The sequence below is a fragment of the Ahaetulla prasina genome, chromosome 5 (assembly GCF_028640845.1).
Source record: "Ahaetulla prasina isolate Xishuangbanna chromosome 5, ASM2864084v1, whole genome shotgun sequence".
Classification (NCBI taxonomy): Eukaryota; Metazoa; Chordata; class Lepidosauria; order Squamata; family Colubridae; genus Ahaetulla; species Ahaetulla prasina.
Genome location: NC_080543.1, coordinates 2077644 through 2101468, shown reverse-complemented (window position 1 = coordinate 2101468; position 23825 = coordinate 2077644). Strand labels below are relative to the sequence as shown.

Here is a 23825-nt window from a genome sequence, read left to right as displayed (position 1 = left end):
TCATGGATGTCTTTTCTCTATCTGCTTCTCGTAGTTGCTTCGGTGGAAATGTCTTGTATATGTTGATAGCTACCATGTTCAATGTTCACCTTCAGCACAATGAACTACAAAGCCAATCCTTCCTCGGCCACAGATTGACAAAGCAACCAGTCCAGGACATGAGAATTAGCAGTTCCATGGTGTTCACAGAATCAAAGAACTGTAGAGTTGGGCAGGACCACAAAGATCCACCAGGATCATCTAATAATCCATGATAGGGTGATTAAGGCCCTTTATCACCTATGGACTTCAACTCTCAGAATCCCCCAACCTGCTATTCGCAAAATTAACTTAATTAGAATTGGACTTCTACAAGTTAAGCCCATGTTCTGTGTTAAACCAGGGGTGGACAATTTGAGCTTGGGGAAGGGAGAGAAGAAGTGCAAATCAGGTGAGAAGGTCCCATCAGACTGGTAGGTAGAGCTAGGTTAAGAAATTTGGGATATTTCAATCAATCAGAATAGAGCTGGAAGGGACCTTGGAGGTCTTCTAGTCCAACCCCCTGCTCAAGCAGGAGATCCTAGACCATTTCAGACAGGTGGCTGTCCAGTCTCTTCTTAACAACCACCAGTGATGAAGCACCTCCAACTTCTGAAGGCAAAATTTCATTTATTCATTTATTTTTCATTGGATAGGGGTTGATGATTGTAGAAGATTTCTAAGGTCCTTCCAAACCTACAATTCTATATACAAGTCCACATGTATTGGCTGGGGATTCTGGGAGTTGAAGTCCACTCATCTTAAAGTTGCTAAGATTGAGGAATGTTGTCCTACAACATCTGGAGATGATGTTGCCCTACCAGGTTTCTTGAATTGTTTGCAGGAGCCATAACTGGCCACAAATTTTCAGTGCTGACCAGTTTTTGGACATTCAATAAAGAATTCAGTGATCTCATCCCCTCTGGACTGCTCATAGTTTACAAACTCTTTACTTCCTCAGTCCTAAAACTTGCTCTTTGTATCTCCTAGAATCTCTTCATTGGAACCTACCAAGCCTTCAGCGAAATGCTCCAGCAATTAATGGTGGAGAATCCAATTCCTTTGGAGCTAGAAAGGATCTTGCAAGTATGTTATTTGGGAGGAAAATCTTATTATTGGTTCGACATACATATGTCAATGAAGACTCGATGATCCAGGCCAGAGGTATCTAAAAAGGTTAAATCGCGGCGATTGGACCAAAATTATTTTGACTCATGAAGTTGCTTGGATCATCAATGAACAAATTTTGCTCCTGTTAACCATTTTTAGATACTTTTGGCCTGGATGATTGAGTCATTCATTCAATCAATCGGAATAGAGCTGAAAGGGACCTTGGAGGTCTTCTAGTCCAACTCCCTGCTCAAGCAGGAGACCCTATACCATTTTAGACAAGTGTTGTACCTCGCCCGCCCCCCTGCGAAGTGGTTCGCAACTTGGGCGTCCTCCTGGATGGCCGGCTGTCCTTTGAGGAACATCTGGCAGCCGTCACCAGGAGGGCTTTTTACCAAGTTCGCTTGGTTCGCCAGTTGCGTCCCTTCCTTGACCGGGATGCCTTATGCACGGTCACTCACGCCTGGTTACGCCTCGCTGGATTATTGCAATGCTCTCTACATGGGGCTGCCCTTGAGGTGCACCCGGAGGCTGCAGTTAGTCCAGAATGCAGCTGCGCGAGTGGTAATGGGAGCCGCTCGAGGCTCCCACGTAACACCTCTGCTCCGTAGTTTGCACTGGCTTCCTGTGGTCTTTCGGGTGCGCTTCAAGATCCTGGTTACCACCTTTAAAGCGCTCCATGGCTTAGGACCCGGTACTTACGAGACCGCCTGCTGTTACCGTATGCCTCCCATCGACCAGACGCTCTCACAGAGGGCCTTCTCAGGGTGCCGCCCGCCAAACAATGTCGGCTGGCGGCTCCCAGGGTAGGGCCTTCTCTGTGGGAGCACCGACGCCTGGAACGAACTCCCCTGGCTTACGTCAAGTTCCTGATCTTCGGACCTTCCGTCGTGAGCTAAAAACATACTTATTTATTCAAGCAGGACTGGCATAAATAGTGATTTTAAATTGGGGTTTTAGAGATTTTAAACATTTGTAAATTTTTTAAATTTTTAAATTATCGGCCATTTATTAATAGTTTCTTTTAATTTCTTTTAATTGTATATACTCTGTATTTTATTTCGGCTGTACACCGCCCTGAGTCCTTCGGGAGAAGGGCGGTATAAAAATCTAATAAAACTAAACTAAAACTAAACTAAACTCTCCGCAGCCGGGCCCCTCTCATCTCCTGTTATCTCAGCCAGAGACTGATAGTGCAGACGAATGGCCTGGCATGCCTCCAGCCCCCAGTCCTGGCACCATGTCCGGACAGACTGAGCAAATAAACCCCACCCTCCCACAGCATGTGAGCATGAGGAGCATGAAGCCAGTCATGAGCTAGAATTGCCGGCAGCTGGAGGGTGGATAGATCCACGCTTCCGGAGAATGGAGAGGCGACATCAGCAAAAGGAAGGGAGGGGCAGGCCTGGATAAGTGCTGAGTTATGGAGCCACATATAAAGGATCTGCTTTCTGGCATTCCTTGAGTCAGGCAAAGTCTAATCTGGTTGCTGAAGTACACCTTGGATGCCTGCCTGCCCTGAGAACTCTGACAGGACTTTGGCAAAGCTGCAGAGGCTTTGTGGCCACGTTTGAGACAGACTTCCCAGACCCGACCGTCAGAGGAGGAGTGGGACACGACAACAAGTGATTGTCCAGTCTTCAGTGACATATCGCAATACATTTTGGGGAGAAACCTGTGAAATTGGTATAGCAAGAGTTGGTACATTCGGATGACTGTCTGACTTTCTGCCTATCTATTTTTTTTATTTTGCCGGATGAGGTTCGTTACGCAGTCAGCCAGATGTTCAGGCTGGATTCAGCATTTTTGCCCACCGATCGAGTCCTCCCCAAGGACCTCAGATAGCCAGATGTGGATGTTTGATGGAGTTACAAATATTGTGGCAGGATGTCATCTGTTCCAAACGAAGCTGCCTTCCGCAATTGACCGATGGGGAATTTGTCAATGTCGATGGTGTTCAAGAGGTGCTCCGGATCAGGGGTCTCCAACCTTGGTCCCTTTAAGACTTGTGGACTTCAACTCCCAGAGTTCCTCAGCCAGCAAAGCTAGCTGAGGAATTCTGGGAGTTGAAGTCCACAAGTCTTAAAGTGGCCAAGGTTGGAGACCCCTGCTCCAGATGCTTTGGGGTTGCACCCAAGGTCCCTATAACAACTGGTACCCCCGTTGCTTTCTTTTGCCACGGTTGTTCTATTTCTATTTGTAGGTCTTCATATTTTGTGATCATCTCCAGCTCTTTCTCTTCTTTTCTGCAGTCTCCAGCCACGGCCACATCCTTTATCCAGATTTTGTGGTTGTCTTATAAATAATCGTTATGTCTGGGGTGTTGTGTGGCAGGCGCTTGTCTGTTTGAATTTACCGGGGGGGCGGGGTGTTGGGAGGGTGAGGAGGCTGGACTCGGGTCTCTTGTGGCAACGCAATGACTCCCAACTCATGACATGTTTAACTCCGCCTTCCAGCTCAGCCTCTTCTTTTCCTACAAGGCCCTTCTGTTTTCTACTTCTGTATAAATCAAATACCCAAAATACAGAATTAGGCCATTGTGTGCAACGCAGAGTTTTGATGGCAGCGTCAGGGTCCCATTCTTGAGTTTTCAATGGCACATGGGATGACCCAGGCACAGCACAGAAATAACACAGACCAGGGGTCTCCAACCTTGGCGACTTTAAGACTTGTGGACCTCAACTCCCAGAATCCCTCAGCCAGACCCCTAACACAGACAACTGGCAGTTCAAACCGTCCCTTTATTGCTCCAAATTGCCCCAAACGCTCCCATGTTTCTGGCAAGTTCCAGAACAAAGTGATCTCACACACACACACACCTCAAGCAGCCTCTGGATGCAAACAGTCCAGCCCAAAAACTCTGAGCACCAGAAGGAATGCAAGGAATCCAGGGAAGTTCAAACGTCGGCACTCAACACTCCAGGAATTCAGCGTTTGTTACCCACAGCGTCTTCTTAAGTCTCAGTCGCCAGGTGTGCCTTGTGAAGAGGGGCAGGGCGCTCTCCTTCCAAGTAGCTGGGTCAGCCTGCGCTGTTCTCGTCTTCTCTCCACTCTCCACGCTCGAGGATCAGGATTGAATGGTCTTTGCTCATCGCCTGAGCTGTGTCTCTCATGCTCCCTGCTTAGCCTCTCTTGGTCATCCTGCCTGTGCCTACAAGCCATCCCAATCCTGAACTGGTCCTGCTCCTCCCCATTTTCCTCCAAAGCCAGCAAAGCCTTCCGTCTAGTATGGCTTCCAAAGCTGACACCCACTTGATCTCTGTCTGCTCCAGTTCCGGCTCGTTTTCCCACCCCGGGGAAAGACTCCGATGGGTGCCTGACAGCAACCTTCTGGCCTCCATCTTTGGCACCATACCACAGAAACACTCCTCAGCTGCTCCTAGTTGCTTTTAAATCACAGGGGTTGTCCTTTGGCTCTTTTCCACGGACACTCCCTGTCCGGTTTGAGCTTCAGTGACCGCTAAGAGCGCCCAAGCGAGCAGGGACACCCCTCTAAAACTCTGCTTTTCTTCCTCTTCCCCTTCCCTTACTCCCACATAGCTCATGGTTCCTTGGCTGCAGTCCCCGGAGGCTGACCTGCGTGAGAGAGCCATCTGGAGCAGTGCCTCGCTCCTCAATTTTGTCGCCAACAAATTGCAGCTGGATGTGAGTCGCCACGAATCTGTCACCACGAGAAAAGAAAAAATATGGATTACTCTTTTCTAATTTATTTTATGCGTTTATTATGTTTGGTTTATTATTGCATTTTAGTATTGTTTGACAGTGTCGCTCAACCTGGCAACTTTTACGATGCGTGGACTTCAACTCCCACAATTCCCCAGGCAGCAGAGTTGTTGCTAAGGTTTCTGGGAATTGAAGTCCACGCACCTGTAAGTGGCCCAACTGGAGAATTTTGGGAGTTCAAAACTCTGCAAAGATTTGGATCTCTTTCGAATCTGCTCCGTTTTGCTCCAAACACACTGCTGGCTAGAAATGGTAGATCCCAGTTCAAGACACATAGAATAACAAAGTTGGAAGGGAGCTTAGAGGTCTTTTAGTCCAACCCCTTGTTCAAGCAGGAGACCTTACACCATCTCAGACAGATGGTTATCTAACATTTTCTTAAAAATTTCTAGTGTTGGAGTGTTCACAACTTCTGCAGGCAAGTCGTTCCACTGACTAATTGTTCTTGTGGTCAGGAAATTTCTCCTTAGTTCTAAGTTGCTTCTCTCCTTGAATTAGTTTCCATCCATTTCTTCTTGTCCTGTCTTCAGGTGCTTTGGGGAATAGGTTTACCCGGGGTGAAATGTAAAATTTGTTACTACCGGTTCTGTGGGCGTGGCTTGGTGGGGTAATGTGACTGGGTGGGCGTGGCCAACTTTTTTTTTTAACTTTTAAAAATATTTTTTCTACAACCTCTTCAGCTGAAGAGGTTGTTAAAAAGTGCTTTTAAAAGCCTTTGATGATCAGGCAACTCAGCTGGGATCGCCAGAGGAGCCTTTTAAAAGCATTTTTTCATCCGAAGAGGTTGTATAAAAAATGCTTTTAAGGGGTTCTGACATTCCCAGCTGAGCCGCGCGATCATCAGAGGCTTTTTTTTTTACTTTTAAAAGCATTTTTTCAGCCGAAGAAAAAATGCTTTTAAAAGTAAACAAAAAAGCTTTGATGATCGCACGGCTCAGCTGGGCATGGATGGCCGGGGGGCGGGGAGCAGGGATTTTTGCTACCGGTTCTCTGAACCACACGCCACTATCGCTACCAGATCGGGCAATCCGGTCCGAACCGGGAGCATTTCATCCCTGGGTTGACCCCTTCTTTTTTGTGGTAGCCTCTCAACACCCCATTCCTTGCTACTGTGCAAAATCAGAGATCGCTCCTCCTTGCTTCTAACTCTGGTCATTTCTCCCCCTTTAGACCAAATCTAAGTTCTCCCACCTTGGTCATCTGGTAGCCATTCTGGGAATCTGCTGCGGTGATCCTATCAAGTCGATCTGTTCGAAGGCAGCCAAGAGCGTCCACCTTCTCCTCTCCATCGTGCTGGGCCAGAAGAGTAAGAGGGTCAAGTGGGAATCGAAGTCCACAAAAATCCCCCAGGGGTTGCAGGCGAGACCATCAAATCCAGCCTCTCAGCTTAGTCCAGATTAAATCCCAAACAGATCTAGCCTCTCTTTATGCAGATCCAGTGAAGGGGACCTTTGTTCCATCTGTGAGGATCCCCTAATCCCATGATGGCGAACCAATGGCACATGTGCCAGAGGTGGCACACAAAGACCTCTCTGTGGGCACACACGCCATCGCCAGCTGCTCTTCTGTTTTTTACCGTGCTGGCCAGCTGGTCTTCGGGGGCACCAGAGTGCCAAAAAAAGGCCTGAAAACAACCTGAAAAATGGCCAAAAACACCCAAAAAACAGGCAAGTTTTGGGGCCATTTCTTGGGCCATTTTCAGGGTGTTTTGGGGGACATTTTTCGGGCTGTTTACAGCCCAAAGAAATGGCCTGAAAACGGCCTGAAAACAGGCATGTGCAGGCCAGCCAGCTGATCTTTGGGTTTCCGGTGCTCTGGCACGCGCGCAGACCAGCTGGCTGGTGTGCATGCATGTGACAGAAACCTGAAGACCACCCGGCCATCTGGCACACACACAGCACTCCAGCGCACACCCATAGCGCATCCATGCACATGCATTCCAGTTTGGGCACTTGGCGCCGAAAAGGTTTCCCATCACTGCCCTAATCCAAGGCTGGGGAACCATGGCCCCTTTATGACTTGTAGACTTCAACTCCCAGAATTCCTAAGCCGGCATGGAATTCTGAGCATGGCTGGCTCTGGAATTGTGGGAGTTGAAGTCCACAGGTCATAACACGGCCATCCTTCCTCACCTCCGCCTTAATCAATAAAAGCAATGTCGGTTGTTAAGTGAGGCGGTTGTTAAGTGAGTTTTGCCCCGTTTTACGGCCTATCTTGCCACAGTTGCTAAGTGAATCACTGCAGCTGTTAAATTAGTTGCACGGTTGTTGATGTGAATCTGCCTCCCCCATTGACTTTGCCTGTCAGAGGCCGCAAACGGGGATGACCCCGGGACGTGCAACGGTCATAAATACGAGTTAGTTGCAAAGCATCCAAATTTTGATCACGTGACCACAAGGATGCTGCAGCGGACGTAAATGTGAAAACAGTCGTAAGTCACTATTTATAGTTCCATTGTAATTTTGAATAGTTACTAAATTAACTGTTGTAAATCAAGGACTACCTGTACACTAAACCTGGTTGATCACTTTGTGGGATCTGGGCCAGCATCTCATGTGTTTTTTTTTAATTTGCATTTATATCCCGCCCTTCTCCGAAGACTCAGGGTGGCCTACACTATGTCAAGCAATAGTCTTCATCCATTTGTATACTATATACAAAGTCAACTTATTGCCCCCAACAATCTGGGTCCTCATTTTACCTACCTTATAAAGGATGGAAGGCTGAGTCAACCTTGGGCCTGGTGGGACTTGAACCTGCAGTAATTGCAAGCAGCTGCTGTTAATAACAGACAGACTTAATCTGTTGAGCCACCAGAGGCCCTTTTGTTGTGTGAAGTCAGCCCATTCCTTTGAAAGGTCTAAGAGTTACACAGAGGTAAAACATGATCAATAACGCTCGATTCTGCTGTGTTCCAGTTGCAAAATTAGACCAGAAGAACGTCCACACCGACGTCATTAAGTGGAAGCACCAGGAATTTCTGGAGACATGGAATCCGATGGTTTTTCTCAAAAATCCTTCTAGAGTTGCTGAGGTAAAGGAATGGAGGCCCACACTGTGACCAGCAGGGGGAAGGGGAAGAGGAAGAAGAGGAAGGGAAAGGGAAGGGAAGAGAAAGAGGAAGGAAAGAAAGTGAAAATGAAAGCGTAATTGAAAATGAAAACAAAAGCAAACATGAAAGGAAAGGAAAGGAGAAAGGTTTAGGGTTGTGGTTAGGGAAAAGGAAAGCAAAGCAAATGAAAATAAAATTAAGTGAAAGTGAAAGTGCAGGGAAAGCAAAAGGAAAGGGAAGGGAAGGAGAAAGGTTTAGGGTTATGGTTAGGGAAAGGGAAAGGGAAAGGAAAGAAAGTGAAAATGAAAGCGAAAGCATAGTTGAAAACTAAAACTAAAATAAAAGTGAAAGTGGGGGAAAACAAAAGCAAATGCAAAAGGAAAGGAGAAAGGTTTAGGGTTACCGTTAGGAAAAGGGAAAGCAAAGCAAAGCAAATGAAAGTGAAAGTGAAAGTGAAAGTGCAGGGAAAGCAAAATGAAAGAAAGGGAAGGGAAGAAGAAAGGTTTAGGGTTATGGTTAGGGAAAGGAAAAGGGAAAGTGAGAGAAAGAGAAAGAGAAAAGGAAAGGGAAAGCAAAGCAAGTGAAAGTGAAAGTGAAAGTGCAGGGAAAGCAAAAGGAAAGGAAAGGAAAAGCCCTCCTTCTTGCTCTGCCTTCTCCAGGTATTCAGCGTCTACTTCAGCCCCAGAGAGAAGACAGATTTCCTCCTGACTGTCCTGGATGGAGTGACCGACGCCTGCAATAATTTCTCTTTGGCAGCTACGGAGTCTCTTCTTGCCAGCATTGCAAGGACCTGCGGCCCAGAAATGGAAAAGGTAAGTGAAACCCTCCAAAGCCTGGGGAAGTTCCTGGATCTATCACTAGAGACCCCTAACAGCACCTATTTCCAGGACCTTTGCTTATTCAACTATCCTAAAGCTTTTAGAGATCTTCAGGAGGACAAATTTGAAAAGCCACCTAGTGAGTTTTCCTTCAATCTTGAACAAAAGAAAAATTAATTACTTCCTCCTCCTGCTCCTCCTCCTCTTCCTGCCTCTCAAGGACAGTCTCACTGACCATTACAATAGCAGAACCTTTTGGAGGGAGTTGAATTTGAGGGAACAGGTGATTTCTCGCATGAGGGACAACTTTGCCCCTTCTTGAACTTTTCTCCCTCATTGTCCTCCTGTCCCCTCAGGTACCCGATATTATAGAAGGCATCTGCAGCCGTTTGAACCTGATCCGTCGGCCGAGCACCAGAAGACTGCTAATGAAGTTGGTGGGGCTGTTGGCAGGCAGGACCGAGCACTTAGATACCGTTATCTCAAGTCTTCTGGAACATTCCGTCTCAACAGACAGGTGCCAAACGCCTCCTTCCAGCCCTAGTACGAAAACTGTAGCAACGCTGTGTTTCTATGGCAACTTCTGTTATTCCTCATTTGCGGCCTTAAGCCAGGGTTTCCCAAACATGGCAATTTCCAGGGGGGAGAGGGACTTCAATTCCCAGAATTCCACAGCCTATAAGGCCATTGAGGAGAATTCTGGAAGTTGAAGTCCACGCACCTGGAAATTGCTAAGGTTGAGAAACAAGCATAAGGGTTGGCCTCCTTCAGATGTACGGTTATCATAATTCCCATAATTCCCAGCCCATGGCATTCAGGAGTTGTGGGTTGGATGTATTTGGAGGCCCCATCAGGAGAAAGCAAAATTAGACTGGGATTCAATCCACTCAGAATCTCTTTTGATGACCTTAACAAACCCAAGCAATCAATTCTTCAATCAGAATAGAGCTGGAAGGGACCTTTGAGGTCTTCTAATCCAGTGATGGCTAAACTTTTTGCCATCACGTGCCAGGAGGGAGGGCAGGGGAGGGGTCGCACGCACGCATGCCCACACCCATAATTCTATGTGCCCTGCCCCCACTCGTGTGTGGGACCCTCTGCTCCCCCCAGCTCCTGGCATGTGATGGCCCGGTAGGCCCATTTTTCTCTCTCACCAGACTCCAGAGCCTCTCTATGAGTCTGGGGAGGGTGAAAATGGCCTTTCCCACCCCCCGGAGGCCCTCCGGAGGCAGGAAACAGCTCGTTTCCCAACTTCCAGTTGGACAGGAACTGTCTCCAGCCTCCAGGGACTCCTAGAGAGGCTCTTGTCTTTTGTCTTTTGAAGATCATTTGACGGCCGTCTCCAGGAGAGCTTTTTATCAGGTTCGCCTGATTCGCCCCTTCCTTGACCGGGATGCCCTATGCATGGTCACTCATGCTCTTGTTACCTCTCGCCTGGACTACTGCAATGCTCTCTACATGGGGCTCCCCTTGAAGAGCACCCGGAGGCTCCAGTTGGTTCAGAATGCAGCTGCGCGGGTGATAGAGGGAGCCGTTCGTGGCTCCCATGTAACACCACTCCTGCGCAGGCTGCCCTGGCTACCTGTGGTCTTTCGGGTACACTTCAAGGTTTTGGTTACTACCTTTAAAGCACTCCATGGCTTAGGGCCGGGGTACTTACGGGACCGCCTACTGCTACCGAATGCCTCCCACCCACCCGTGCGCTCGCACAGAGAGGGACTCCTCAGGGTGCCGTCCACCAAGCAATGTCGGCTGGCGGCCCCCAGGGAAAGGGCCTTCTCTGTGGGGGCTCCCACCCTCTGGAATGAACTTCCCCCAGGACTTCGTCAACTGCCTGACCTTCGGACCTTCCGCCGCGCGTTGAAGACTTACCTGTTTATTCGCGCAGGACTGGCATAGAAATTTTTAGTAGTTTTTAATATTTGGATTTAAATTTTATGGGGTTTTTATGGTTTTAAATGGTTTTAATTTCGGCCGTATATCTAATAAGTTTTTTAACTATTGTTTTATTGTGTATATAATTGTTGTTTTACTTTGGCTGTGAACCACCCTGAGTCCTTCGGGAGAAGGGCGGTATAAAAATTTAATAAATCTAAATCTAAATCTAGGAGCCAGGTGAGAGAGAAAAACGGGCCTTCCCCACCACCCCCAGGCCCTCCAGAGGCAGGAAACAGCCTGTTTCCCTACTTTTGGTGGGCCCAAAAGGCCCAAGCTGAGCTCGCGTGCCCACTGATATGGCTACGTATGCTACCTGTGGCACACATGCCATAGGTTTGCCATCACGGTTCTAGTCTATCCCTTTGCTCAAGCAGGAGACCCTATCCCATTTCAGACAAATGGCTGTCCAGTCTCTTCTTAAAAGCCTCCAACGAGGGAGCACCCACAACTTCTGGTGGCAAGCTGTTCCACTGGTTCATTGTCCTCACTGTCAGGAAGTTTCTCCTTAATTCCAGGTTGCTTCTCTCCTTGATGAGTTTCCATCCAAGTCAGAGGGGTACATGTCCCATCACGGCCCATACATGTAATTTGAGTCACTAGTATGTTATTGCTGGTTTCAGACATGTTAAACCCATGTTACTGGGGGGGGCAGCATAGTTGAGTTTTCTTAATATGGACATTATATTCAGTACTTACATTAAATATCTATATTACTATATGACTCATGTCTATGTGTATTTATGCATGTCTGTAGTATTATTATTTATCATTCTTATCATCATCTTTATTCCTCCCTCTTAATATTATGATTAAGATTATCATTATTCTGCTATGTCGCATGTACACTGGAGACAAATTCCTTGTGTGTCTAATCACACTTGGCCAAATTCAATTCAATTCAACATTATAAGCGACTTGTCCTTCAAAACAATGTATGGGTTGAGTTCATACAACATGCAGGTCTAAGCCACTATAAGATCGGATAGCTAATGCTTATGAGAACCGGAATATTTTCTTAACATGGTGTGTGAACTATCTCATCATCATAGGCTATTTTTTTTAAGTAGCTTAAAAAAAATCCCAGGTTCCTTGGTCACATCCATCTATGGGGAGGGACGTGAGCGATGTGACCCTCAAGGAGAGAGAGAGACCGACCAAGTTCTAACCAACATTCAGCTTTGACCATTCCTTCAACCTTCCTCCCATTTTGCAGCAGTCCATCTGAGCTGTGGCGCTCTCTTTCGGCTGAGGAAATGATTGAAGAACAACTTCTGGAGAACTTGCTTACCAGGCTGCAGAGCCAACATAAGATGGAGCTGCAACCACCTTCTCTATCCATCTCTGTGAGTTGGACCTTACTGTCGTGTTCCCACCCCCCACTCCGACGAACGAGTCAAGGAAGTCCGTGACCAACTTGGCAACGAAGCCTCTGCAGCTTGCCAAGTTCCTTCGAGGTTTATCAGGGCAGGCAGGAGTCCAAGTTGTGACTTCAGCAATAGGGTCTGCTATCAGCAAACTCGATAAGACTTTGCTTGACTCAAGATTGGAATGCCAAAAGCAGGTCCTTTATATAGGCTGTGGGGTGTGGCTCCGTGACTCAGCATTTATCCAGGCCTGCCCCACCCCTCCTTCTGCTGGCGTCGCCTCTCAGATCTCCAGAAGCGAGGGTCCTCCCATGCTGAATTGTCTTCAGCTGGATCTGTTGGCAGCTTCTGGGAAAGGAAGGGGTCACAGGGAGTAGGGCCTAGTAATTCCAGCACCTGGCTGACGTCCTGCTCTGACGGCTGAGCCAAAGGAACACACGCTGTATGAGTGAGGTTTATCAGGCTTGTCCTCCCACTCGTGGGCCCAGGGCTGGGGGCTGGAGGCATGACGGGCCGTTCATCTTCATTATCAGACTCGGAGTCTGATAACAGGCCCAGTTGGAGACGGGAGGGGCCCGGCTGAGGAGAGGAGGGAGGACGAGTCACAACACTTGCTTTCCTTTCAGAGACGGCTCAGGTCTAAGTCCTGGTTTCATTGAGAAGAGTCCATCAGTTGGACTTATTTTGGCCAAATCCAGGGTCACAGAAATGGTCGGCCGACCTTTGACTTGTTCTCCCTTTCTACTACTCGTGGACAACCCTTTGAACAGGAGTGGCCAGGGTGCAGCAGCAGCAGCCCAAAAAGCCAACGCCATCCTAGTCTGCATTAACAGAGGGATAGATTCAAGATCACGCGACGCGTAAATGTCACTTTGTAAGGCCTCGATAGGACCACGCTTGGAATACTACGTCCAGTTTTGGTCACCACGATGTAAAAAAGATGTGGAGACTTTGCAGAGAAGAGCAACAAAGAGGGTTAGGAGGCTAAAACATACAAAGAACGATTGCTGGATTGGAAATATTTAGTTTAATGAAAAGAAGGACTTGGGCTGACAGGATACCAGTCTTCCAGTATTTGAGAGGTTGCCCCAAAGAAGAGGGGGGGTCAATTATTTATCCTTATTATCTCCCTTAATCCCCGCTTTATTTTGAATTATTTTGGAATTATGATAATTATTTTAATTGACAGAATATAGAGTTGGAAGGAACCTTGGAGGTCTTCTAGTCCTATACCATTTCCAACAAATAGCTATCCAGTGTCTTCTCTAAAACCTCCAATATTGGAGCACCCACAACTTCTGGAAGGATCTACTGGTTGATTGTCCTCACTGTTAGGAAATTTCTCCTTAATTCCAAGTTGCTTTTCTCCTTGGTGAGTTTCCAACCGTTGCCTTCTGATGCTTTGGAGAATAGGTTGACTTGTTGCTTTGCACACACACTGAGGGGACAAATTCCTTCTGTGTTTAATCACCCTTGGCCGAATAAAGTATTCAATTCCGTTCAATTCAATTCAAGAAGAAGGGGCAGCTGCTTGCACCTCTAGTCGAGCCATCTGCTTGACCATGGGCTGGACTAGAAGACCTCCAAGGTCCCTGTTCTGTCCTCACTACACATTAGTTAGTCTGTGGGCAGTTTGACATGCAGCTAAACCCACCTGTCCTCCAATAAAAGAGACCGTGCACGTAGATCTGGATGCCTTATTGAAAGAACAGGATATGGTCAAACTGGGGAAAATAGGGATACATGCAATGAAAACCAAATACAAGATAGGTAGTAAAAAGGATGCTGAGACTCTAGAAAGAGTGCAGAGAAGAGCAACAAAGATGATTAGGGGACTGGAGGCTAAAACATATGAAGAACGGTTGCAGGAACACAGTATGCCTAGTTTAATGAAAAGAAGGACTACGGGAGACATGATAGCAATGTTCCAATATCTCAGGGGTTGCCACAAAGAAGAGGGAGTCGGGCTGTTCTCCAAAGCACCTGAGGGTAGAACAAGAAGCAATGGGTGGAAACTGATCAAGGAGAGAAGCAACTTAGAACTAAGGAGGAATTTCCTGACAGTTAGAACAATTAATCAGTGGAACGACTTGCCTGCAGAAGTTGTGAATGCTCCAACACTGGAAATTTTTAAGAAAATGTTGGATAACCATCTGACTGAGATGGTGTAGGATTTCTTGCCTGGGCAGGGGGTTGGACTAGAAGGCCTCCAAGGTTCCTTCCAACTCTGTTGTTATATTATATTATATTAGTATTGAGCTACTGCCGAACATAACAATGAATAAATACAAGCAATCTAAATCTCACCAGCGATATGCTATGGGGGGGGATGTGGGTTTGTCCTTGGATGACCATATGCCACAGATTAAGATGGATTCTTCTTTGTGCTTCTGCCTTCTCCAAATGCTAAAGGAAAATGGAGCCTGGCTTCCCAGGGGAGCACTTGGTTTGAGAGTGAGGGCTAATGGATAAAACGGGTTGGGTCAGCGTCAAAGAATTTACTTGCTATTTCCCTCTCTGGCCACTAGATGAAGCAAGAGAGCAACAATAGCATATAAAGTTTGTATGTTGGGGCATATTTGTCCCGCTAGCCAGTAGATGGGGCTAGAGAGCAAGGGCAGTATATAGAAGTTATATGCTGGGACATGACAGTCCCTTCCAGTTCTATTCTGAGTGGCTCAGTTCGGATTGCCCTGCAAAGGTAGACTGGACCTTGCTCTCAAAGTCCCCTCCACCCCTTTCCTTCTTCCCGCCCCCCACCCCTCATTCCCCCCGCAGTTGACCCAAGCTCTCTACGAGGTCATCTCCGTCCTGGAGTCCAGGGACACCATCCAAGGCCTTTTTCCAGAGCTTCTGATGACCTTTCTTGTGGAGCTTCATTTCAGCAGCCAGAGGGACTCCCTGCCAGATGAGGACTTCCTCCAGCAGTGCGGACAGGTCAAAGGTCAAGTCAGGTGCAGCTTATTTTATTTATTTATTTTTTATTTGTCGAGTACGTATTACGTTCTACAGAGGCATTACTGAGTCTGTCATTTGCACCTCTATAACTGTCTGGTTCGGTTCTGCAACCCAACAAGAAAAACACAGACTTCAGAGGATAATTAGAACTGCAGAAAAAATAATTGCTGCCAACCTGCCTTTCATTGAGGACCTGTATACTGCACGAATCAAGAAGAGGGCCGTGAAAATATTTGCAGATCCCTCGCATCCTGGACATAAACTGTTTCAACTCCTACCCTCAAAACGACGCTATAGAGCACTGCACACCAGAACAACTAGACACAAGAACAGTTTTTTCCCGAACGCCATCACTCTGCTAAACAAATAATTCCCTCAACACTGTCAGACTATTTACTGAATCTGCACTACTATTAATCTTCTCATCGTTCCCATCACCAATCTCTTTCCATTTATGACTGTATGACAAATAACTTGTTGCTGGCAATCCTTATGATTTATATTGATATATTGACCATCATTTGTGTTGTAAATGTTGTACCTTGATGAACCTATCTTTTCTTTTATGTACACTGAGAGCATATGCACCAAGACAAATTCCTTGTGTATCCAATCACACTTGGCCAATAAAAAATTCTATTCTATTCTATTAGATAATATATAAGTATAAGCATGAATTGAATAAATCAAATGAATACAATTAAAGGGAACAATAGGACAGGGACAATAGGCACGCAGGTGCGCTTATGCACGCCCCTTACAGACCTCTTAGGAATGGGGTGAGGTCAACAGTAGACAGTCTAAGCTTAAAGTTTTGGGGGTTTGAGGAAGAAACCACAGAATCAGGTAGTGCATTCCAGGCATTGACCACTCTGTTGCTGAAGTCATATTTTCTGCAATTGAGTTTGGAGCGGTTTACCTTGAGTTTGTATCTATTGTGTGCTCGTGTATTGCTGTGGTTGAAGTTGAAGTAGTCATTGACAGGTAGGACATTGTGGTAGATAATTTTATGTACTACAGTTAGATCAAAATGAAGGCGGCGTAGTTCTATGTTGTCTAAGCCCAAAATTTCAAATTTTCATAGGAAAACCTCGTCATCTCCCCATCCTCCCACCTTTTTGGCATTACAGCTAGTCCTCGAATTACAGCCGTTCGTGTAATGGCCGTTCCACGTTACAACAGTACCAGGAAAAAAGTGACTTAGGAACATTTTTCACACTTATGGCCATTGCAATGGCCCTGTGCAGATGGGATCAAAATTTAGATGTTTGGCAACTGACTCATGTTTATGACGGTCGCAGACGGTTGCGACCTTCTGACAAGCACAGTCTACGGGGAATCCAGATTCACTTAACAACCATGTAATTAGTTTAAAAACTGCAGTGATCCACTTAGCAACTCGGGCCAGAATGATCTTAAAATGGGCCAAAACTCAATGAATAACTGTCTCTCTCCTTAGCAATGGAAATTTTGGGCACCATTGCGGTCGTAAGCCGAGGACTGCCTATACAAGTAGTCCTCAACTTACGACCACAACTGACCCCAAAATTTATGTTGCTATGTGAGAAATTTCTGAAGTAAATTTGGCCCCATTTTACAATTTTTCTTGCCACGTTTGTTAAGTGAATCACTGAAGTCATTAAGTTAGTAACATGGTTATTACGTGAATCTGGCTTCCCCGTTGACTTTGCTCGTCAGGGGGTCGCAAAAGGGGTTCATTATAACCCCAGGGACGCTGCGACCGTCATAAATGTGAGTCAGTGGCCAAGCATCTGAATATAAATCACACGGCCACAAGGCTGCTGCAACGGTCATAAGGGTGAGTCACTTTTTTCAGTGCCGTTGTAACTCCGAACGGTCACTAAATGAAAATGGTTGTAAGTCGAGGACTACCTGGATAAGGAAGACCAAGGAGCAATAGGCCTGAGCGAGTCCTCCTCTCCCCTCTTCAGTTTTGCCGTGGAGGCCATCAAGATGCTCCTCATACGGATTGGATGTCGGTACGAGGTGACGTTCATGGAGAAGACGCGGGGATGGTCGATGCTACAATGCAGCAGGGAACTCCTGAAGGGCAGCGCCCTCCTGGCCAGGTGAGTTTGCCGCAGAGAACACAGATAGCCAAGGAGGCACCGTTCACCTGTGAGTCTTCAGTTTAGAAGGTGGAAATCGCCATTACCCTTTCGTCTGGTGGGGCGACACTGTGGCTCAGCGGTTAAGACGCTGGGCTCGTCAGTTGGAAAGCCAGTGTCAGTTTTGGAAGACAATTCTCTTTTTGCTTCTTAACTGCCACATATTTTAGCTGGGGAAGTTGGGAGGGGGATTGTTGTTGGAGCGGTAGAAAGTTAGTCATAAAAACATTCCGTTTTCAAGGACATCCTGCGTCTGATGGAGACTGCCTGAAGATTATTTCCAATTGAGTGTGAACATTGGACAATGTGATGAACTTGTGGGTGTGGGGCAGGGCTGTGAACTGTCCACTAGCTGTGGAAAACCTGGAAGCTTTCAGTTTCGGGTTTTCCCAGCTGTGCCAACATGACATCTCTAATAAATTGGAACTTTGAGGAACCTCAAGCCTCAGAGCTTTCTTTCGTTGGGGGTGTTCCTTGGAACCCTGACAGCCAGCAGCCCAAGTTCAAGACCTGAGTGTGATGAGATGGGTGAGCTCCCATCCTCAGCTCACCTCCTGCCCTCCTAGCAGTTCGAAAGCATACAAATGTTGGTAGATCAACACAGGTAGTTCTCCACTTACAACCGTCCATTTAGTGACTGTTTAAAGTTACAACAGCACTGAAAAAAGTGACGGATAACCATTTTTCGTACTTATGACTGTTGCAGCACCCCTGTGACCACGTGATGAAAATTCAGACACTGGGCAACTGATTCATATTTATGACGGTTGCAATGCCCTGAGCTCATGTCACCACCTTTTGCAATCTTCTGGCCAGCAAGGTCAATGGGGAAGCCAGATTCCCTGAACTAGCGTGTTACCTATTTAACAAGGGCAGTGATTCACTTAACAACTGTGGCAAGGGCGGTTGTAAAATGGGACAAACATCACTTAATGACGGTCTCATTTGGCAACAGAAGTTTTGGGTTCAATTGTGGTTGTAATGCCAGTAATCAATTTCAGAAATTGCTTATTTAACTATCTTGAGGCTTTTAGAGATCTTCGGAAAGACAAATTTGAAAAGCCACCTGGTGAGTTTTCTTTCATTCTTGAACAAAAGAAAAATTAATGGCTTCCTCCTCCTCCTCCTCCTCCTGTCTCTCAAGTACAGTCTCATTGACCATTACAATAGCAGAACCTTTTGGAGGAAGTTGAGTCTGAGGGATTTCTTGCATGAGGGTCAGTCAGAGAACTACCTGCACAGATTCAGGAGAAAATGCGCTAGAGAACAAGCATAAATATGCATTTTTCTTCCAGGGTGGCAATGATGTCCTTCTGTATTTTTCAGAGCCATGCTGCATTTTTGCTGCCCTGAGATTATCAGGGTCCTGGATTTGCTATTTTCTGTCCTCAGCAAAAACAGTGAAACACACAAGCCGACAATCATCGCCGTCTTTGTCGAGGTAAGAAGCGTGTGGGAAAAATCAGGTGCGTGTGGTTTATAGTTTACTTTGCACCCAACATAGACATCCTCACAATCAACCCCGCTATTCAGATAAGGACAAATACGCAGATCATTCAATTCAAGTTAGCAAAAATAAGCTTAATGCTTATTTACTAAACGTCAGCAAACATTGGAAAATATTACCTGGCAAGAATTAAAATGGGCAAAGAATTTAATATTGAAAAACCTACATTATTTACCTCAGTTTCTCAATCTTGGGCACCCCCAGGTGTGTGGACTTCAGCTCCCAGAAATCCCCAGTCAACATGGTTGTTGCTGAGAATTCTGGGATTAAGATAAAGAATGTCTCTTGACATCAATGCTGTAACCTTGAATGTGTCTTTCCCCTCCCTGCCCGTATCCCAAGAATTAAGGATAGTCATATCTGAGGCACTTCCTCAAATTACCTTTCTGTTTTGGGGTCAGATTTCTCTTATCCAAATGTCGCCTGGGCTACAGCTCTTCCTCAAGGTTATTCTCACGACCCTTACAGAAGGAGACAACTCTGGTTTCTTGGTTCCTCTGTTCTCTTCCTGTGAATTTTTTTTCTGGCAATTTCCCAATTTATCTGACTTCCAGTCACTTCCGCCATCTGTCACTCTGGACCGATGGAGAATGGTGGAGAACGTCCAATCCTTCCATTGCATTGGTGACCTTGTTTAGGTCTAGAACATGCGTCTCCAAAACCTGGCAAGTTGAAGACTTGTGGACTTCAAACTGCTGGAATTCTAGGAGTTGAAGTCCACAAGACTTCAAGTTGCCAAGTTTGGAGACCGTAGTCTAGAGCAGGGGTCTGCAAACTTGGCTCTTTTAAGACATGTGGATTTCAACTCCCAGAGTTGAAGTCCATAAGTCTTAAAAGAGCCAAGTTTGCAAGACCCCTGCTCTAGAGGGATGAGAAAAGATCTCCAGATCATGTCTGTATGTTATACTCTTCTGGCATTTTCTTCTCCTTGCTCTGATTTTCCATCTCCCTCACTCAAACCCAACTCTGTCCTTCCTTGATTTCATCCTTGAAAGTCAAAAGGACAGTTTGTTTTTGTGGTATCATGGCTTTGAGAAGATGTTCTTCCATGGGAGACTACCAAAATAAATTCGGACCATGTGAAGACGTCTCTCTTCTATTGACAATTATGAATGTGCTCCATCCTCAAGTCACTCTTTTCCAGAGAAACTTGATCCTCTTTCTCTCCCCTTCTTTCTCTCCCCCCTTCATGATGGATCCTTCATCTTGATCCTCAGCTTCTTCACTACCAAGACATCGATCAGTTCCCCTCAGAACAGATCTTTGAGAGCCTTGAAGAATGGATCCAAAACCCCAGTGCAGATATTCGGTCTCTTGCCGTGAGAGCCCTTGGCATCCTGGCCATCCATCCAGACAAGGTGAGGAGGCAGTCATAGGCTGGGAAGCGACCCCCAATTGTTGGGAGGGGTCTTGGACTCCAGTTTATGGACCCGACCTGGTCTTTGCACAAGAGAGACCTGTCCACATTCACAAGTTGGTCTTCACTGTAGGTGTAGGTGCCAGGGAGGGCTTGAGAAAGGACATCAAAAAAGTTGAGATGTTGAGAAGATCTTGAGATGTTTCTCCTAGCAAACCCAACTCCAACATCTGCCTAACAAAGTTAAAAAAAAGGGGGACTTATGACCTGTTCTCACACTTACGAACATCGCAGCATCCCCATAGTCCAAACACTTGAGACATTTGGCAACTGACTCATATTTATGACGGTTGCAGTCTCCCGGGGTCATGTGATGCCCTTCTGCGACCGTCAAGCAAACCCAATGGGGAAGCTTCACAATCGTGTGACTACCTAACACTTGCAGCTGATTCAGTTAGCAACTGCGGCAAGAGAAGTCGTAAAATGGGTCAAAACTCGCGTCACAAAGGGTCCTGACTAGCAACAGAAACCTGGCGCAGACTTGCGGTCGTAAATTGAGGACTATGTCCATCCAGGGCTAGCTAAGTTATTTATGTGTTGCATGGCATTGAGGAATTTAATCAGTCAGATTAAAGGGAGAGAGATGGGTGGATTGAGAGAAAATGTGATAGATAGATAGATAGATAGATAGATAGATAGATAGATAGATAGATAGATAGATAGATAGATAGATCAACCAATAAGGCACGGACGATGGTCAGTGCTTCCTGTTTGCAGGTGGAGGAAGTCAAAGTCTTGATGCCCACCCTCTTGGGAAGTCTGGAAGAAACGGACAACGGCGTCATCTTGGAAGCCGTCACCGCCCTCCAAAACGTGCTGAGGTTCATGCAGAGAAGCGACGTTGTGACTCTGGCAGAGAAGCTCCTTCCGTTGTTTAGCGCGGTAAGATCCTCCACCCGGGTGGATTCTCAAGACCTCCTTCCTGTGTTTCTCAGCCTTCACCACTTTAAGACGGGTGGACTTCGACTCAGTCAATCAGAATAGAGCTGGAAGGGACCTTGGAGGTCTTCCAGTCCAACCCTCTGCTCAAGCAGGAGATCCTAGACCCATGATGATGAACCTAAGGCACACGTGCCAGAGGTCGCACCCAGAGCCCTCTCTGTAGGCATCTACGCTGCCACCAGCTGCTCTTCTGCTTTCTGGCGCATTTTCTGGGCCAAAAATGTCACAGAAAATGGCCTCAAAAACGTTCCCAAAATGGCCCAAAAATGGCCCCAAAAGAGCCCAGAAAACAACCAAAAATGGCCAAAAATCAGGCATGTGCACGCTGGCCAGCTGGTCTTTGGGTTTCCGCCGCTCCAACGTGCTTGCATGGGCGTGCCAGTTTGGCCACTCAGTGCCGAAAAGGTTCGCCATCCCTGCCCTAGATCATTTCTGACAGATGGCTGTCCAGTCTCTTCTTAAAAACCTCCAGTGATGAAGCTCCTACAACTTCTGGTGGCAAGCTGTTCCACTGGTTAATTGTCCTCACTGTCAGGAAGTTTCTCCTTAATTCCAGTTTTGCTGGCTGGGGAACTCTGGGAGTTGGAGTCCACCCATCTTAAAGGGACCAAGGTTGAAAAACACTGTCCTCTTCCCGGTTTTATGGCTCCTTGGGTCCTCTTTCCTCTGAAGTCTCCTCCTGTGATTGGGTCTCCTTAAACCCATCTCCCCCACTAACCCTGGTAAAGCAGACACGGGTCAACAAACCGTCGTAAGACCCAGCTGCACAATGGATTGAAGCAATGTTTAGAACCAGGGCAGATTCTCAACCATCTGCTGAAGAACATTGGGCAGAAATTGGGATGGGCGCTCTTCAGTAGTGGGTTTCAATTTAATTTGCTACTGGTTTGCTCGTGTCCGCGTGCGACACTTCTGTGTATGTGCAGGAGTGTCCGGGCGGGTGGGTGGAGCTTCCTACCACCGCCGCTACCGGTTCGCCCGAACCTGTTCGAACCGGTAGCAACCCACCACTGGCGCCGTTTCATGTAGAGTAAGTAAGCACACACTACAAGCCATCGCTGTGCAGAAACCCTTTTCCTAGAGAGTAGGTAGGATCAGGAAATGCATCACAGGAACAATGGAGATGAATCCTAGAGTGGCAATGTGATACAGGAAACAACTACAGTGATAGAGCTGCATGTAAGGTAGACATAACATCTGTAACAAGTGCAACCGCTTTCCTTAAAGGTCTCCAACCTCGGCAACTTTTAAGACTTGTGGACTTCAACTCCCAGAATTCCTCAGCCAGCCATGTTGGCTGGAGAGTTCTGGGAGTTGAAGTCCACAAGTCTTAAATTCTGGGAGTTGAAGTCCACCCATCTTAAAGCAGTCAAGGTTGAAAAACATTGTCCTCTTCCCACTTTTGTGTTCCTTGGATCCTCTTTCCTCTGAAGAAGGGGTCTCCAAACTTGGTCCCTTTAAAACTTGTGGACTTCAACTCCCAGAGTCCCTCAGCCAGCAAAGCTGGCTGAGGAACTCTGGGAGTTGAAGTCCACAAGTCTTAAAGGGACCAAGGTTGGAGACCCTTGCTCTGAAGTCTTCTCCTGTGGCTGGGTCTCTTGGTCTCCTCTCCCAAACTAGTCCTAGAAAAGGAGACACGGGCCAGCAAACCACAATAAAACCCAGCTACAGCATGGATTGAAGCAATATACCTTCTCTCGGATTTTGCACTTGAGCTTCCTGTTCCTGTGCAAGAACACATGTTCTATTGGCTGTTGTCAGACTCCCATGGGGCCATGTAGGGGTTATAGCTGGCTTTGTAGGTTGTCTGAGCTCCCAGGTTGAGGTTTCTAAGAGTGATGCAATAAAGGGGCTTTGGGCAATTCCTATTATGGCTGAGGGCTAATCCTACCTTTGTTGGATTGGCAACACCTTTGGGTGGGGGTATTTGCTTATGAATAGAGCTATCTATCTCTTTCTCTCTTAAGTGCGGACATCTGCTGAAGGGTATTAAGAAAAGTGAGGGCCGCTTTTTGTCTCCAAGAGCACATTTCTCCCTTTCGGGAAATATAATATTCTGCCTTTTTAATATTTCCTAAAATATTAGGAAGGGGTGGGTGCTAACTTTCTACATACACCTTTAAAGAAGAGGTCTCCAAATTTGGCCACTGTAAGACTTGTGGACTTCAACTCCCAGAATTCCTCAGCCAGCATGGGAAATGAAGACCACGGGTCTTAAAATCTGGGAATCCTGGGAGTTGAAGTCCCCAAGTCTTAAAGGGACCAAGGTTGGAGACCCCTGCCCTAAAGGATGTTAGTTGTTATTTGCTGGTTGGGACAACAGCGAAAGAGTCTAGTGTGGCTGTTGCTATGAGGATAGTAAGTTTCTCTGGTTGAGTGCTGCAGACCAGATTATGGTGCAAGTTAAGCCAAACACCACCACATCCCAAGTTCCCAACCGTCCATGTTGCTGCCGCTTGTCCTTCGCAGGCAGAAGCTAAAGTGCGCAGCTGCGCCATCGTTCTCTTTGCCGAGCTGCCCAGTTTGGTGAAGAAGAAGGAGAAGTATCTCATCCAGGAGCAGGTCAATCAAAGCCTGGTCCCCCTGTTGCTTCACCTGCAAGACGAGGAACCGGATGTCGCGAAGGTGAGTCAAGTTCAGGAATTGAGTTGGTGAAGGTTGCAGGAATTGGGTATGTCTAGTTGAAGGAAAAGAAGGACTAGGAGGTGACATCATAGCAGCGTTCCAATGTTTGAGGGGTTGCCCCAAAGAAGAGTGGGGGGCGGGGGCTCAACCTATGATCCAAAGGACCAGAAGGCAGGACAAGAAGCAACGGATGGAAACTCATCCAGGAGAGAAGCAACCTGGAA

The 23825-nt window shown here is 46.8% G+C and overlaps 1 protein-coding gene across 1 annotated transcript in view; it reads left to right on the top strand.

The window, feature by feature from the left end:
- Positions 1-23825, top strand: part of LOC131199358 (maestro heat-like repeat-containing protein family member 7) — a 61709-nt gene that overhangs the window by 12893 nt on the left and 24991 nt on the right. Inside the window, exons 7-19 of the mRNA XM_058185063.1 lie at positions 1009-1104; positions 4669-4773; positions 6022-6157; positions 7770-7885; positions 8563-8715; positions 9078-9238; positions 11873-12002; positions 14802-14977; positions 16934-17071; positions 18437-18551; positions 19835-19975; positions 20752-20916; positions 23446-23601. Coding sequence (XP_058041046.1) covers positions 1009-1104; positions 4669-4773; positions 6022-6157; positions 7770-7885; positions 8563-8715; positions 9078-9238; positions 11873-12002; positions 14802-14977; positions 16934-17071; positions 18437-18551; positions 19835-19975; positions 20752-20916; positions 23446-23601 — 1788 coding nt within the window. The remainder of the gene's footprint in view (positions 1-1008; positions 1105-4668; positions 4774-6021; positions 6158-7769; positions 7886-8562; positions 8716-9077; positions 9239-11872; positions 12003-14801; positions 14978-16933; positions 17072-18436; positions 18552-19834; positions 19976-20751; positions 20917-23445; positions 23602-23825) is intronic.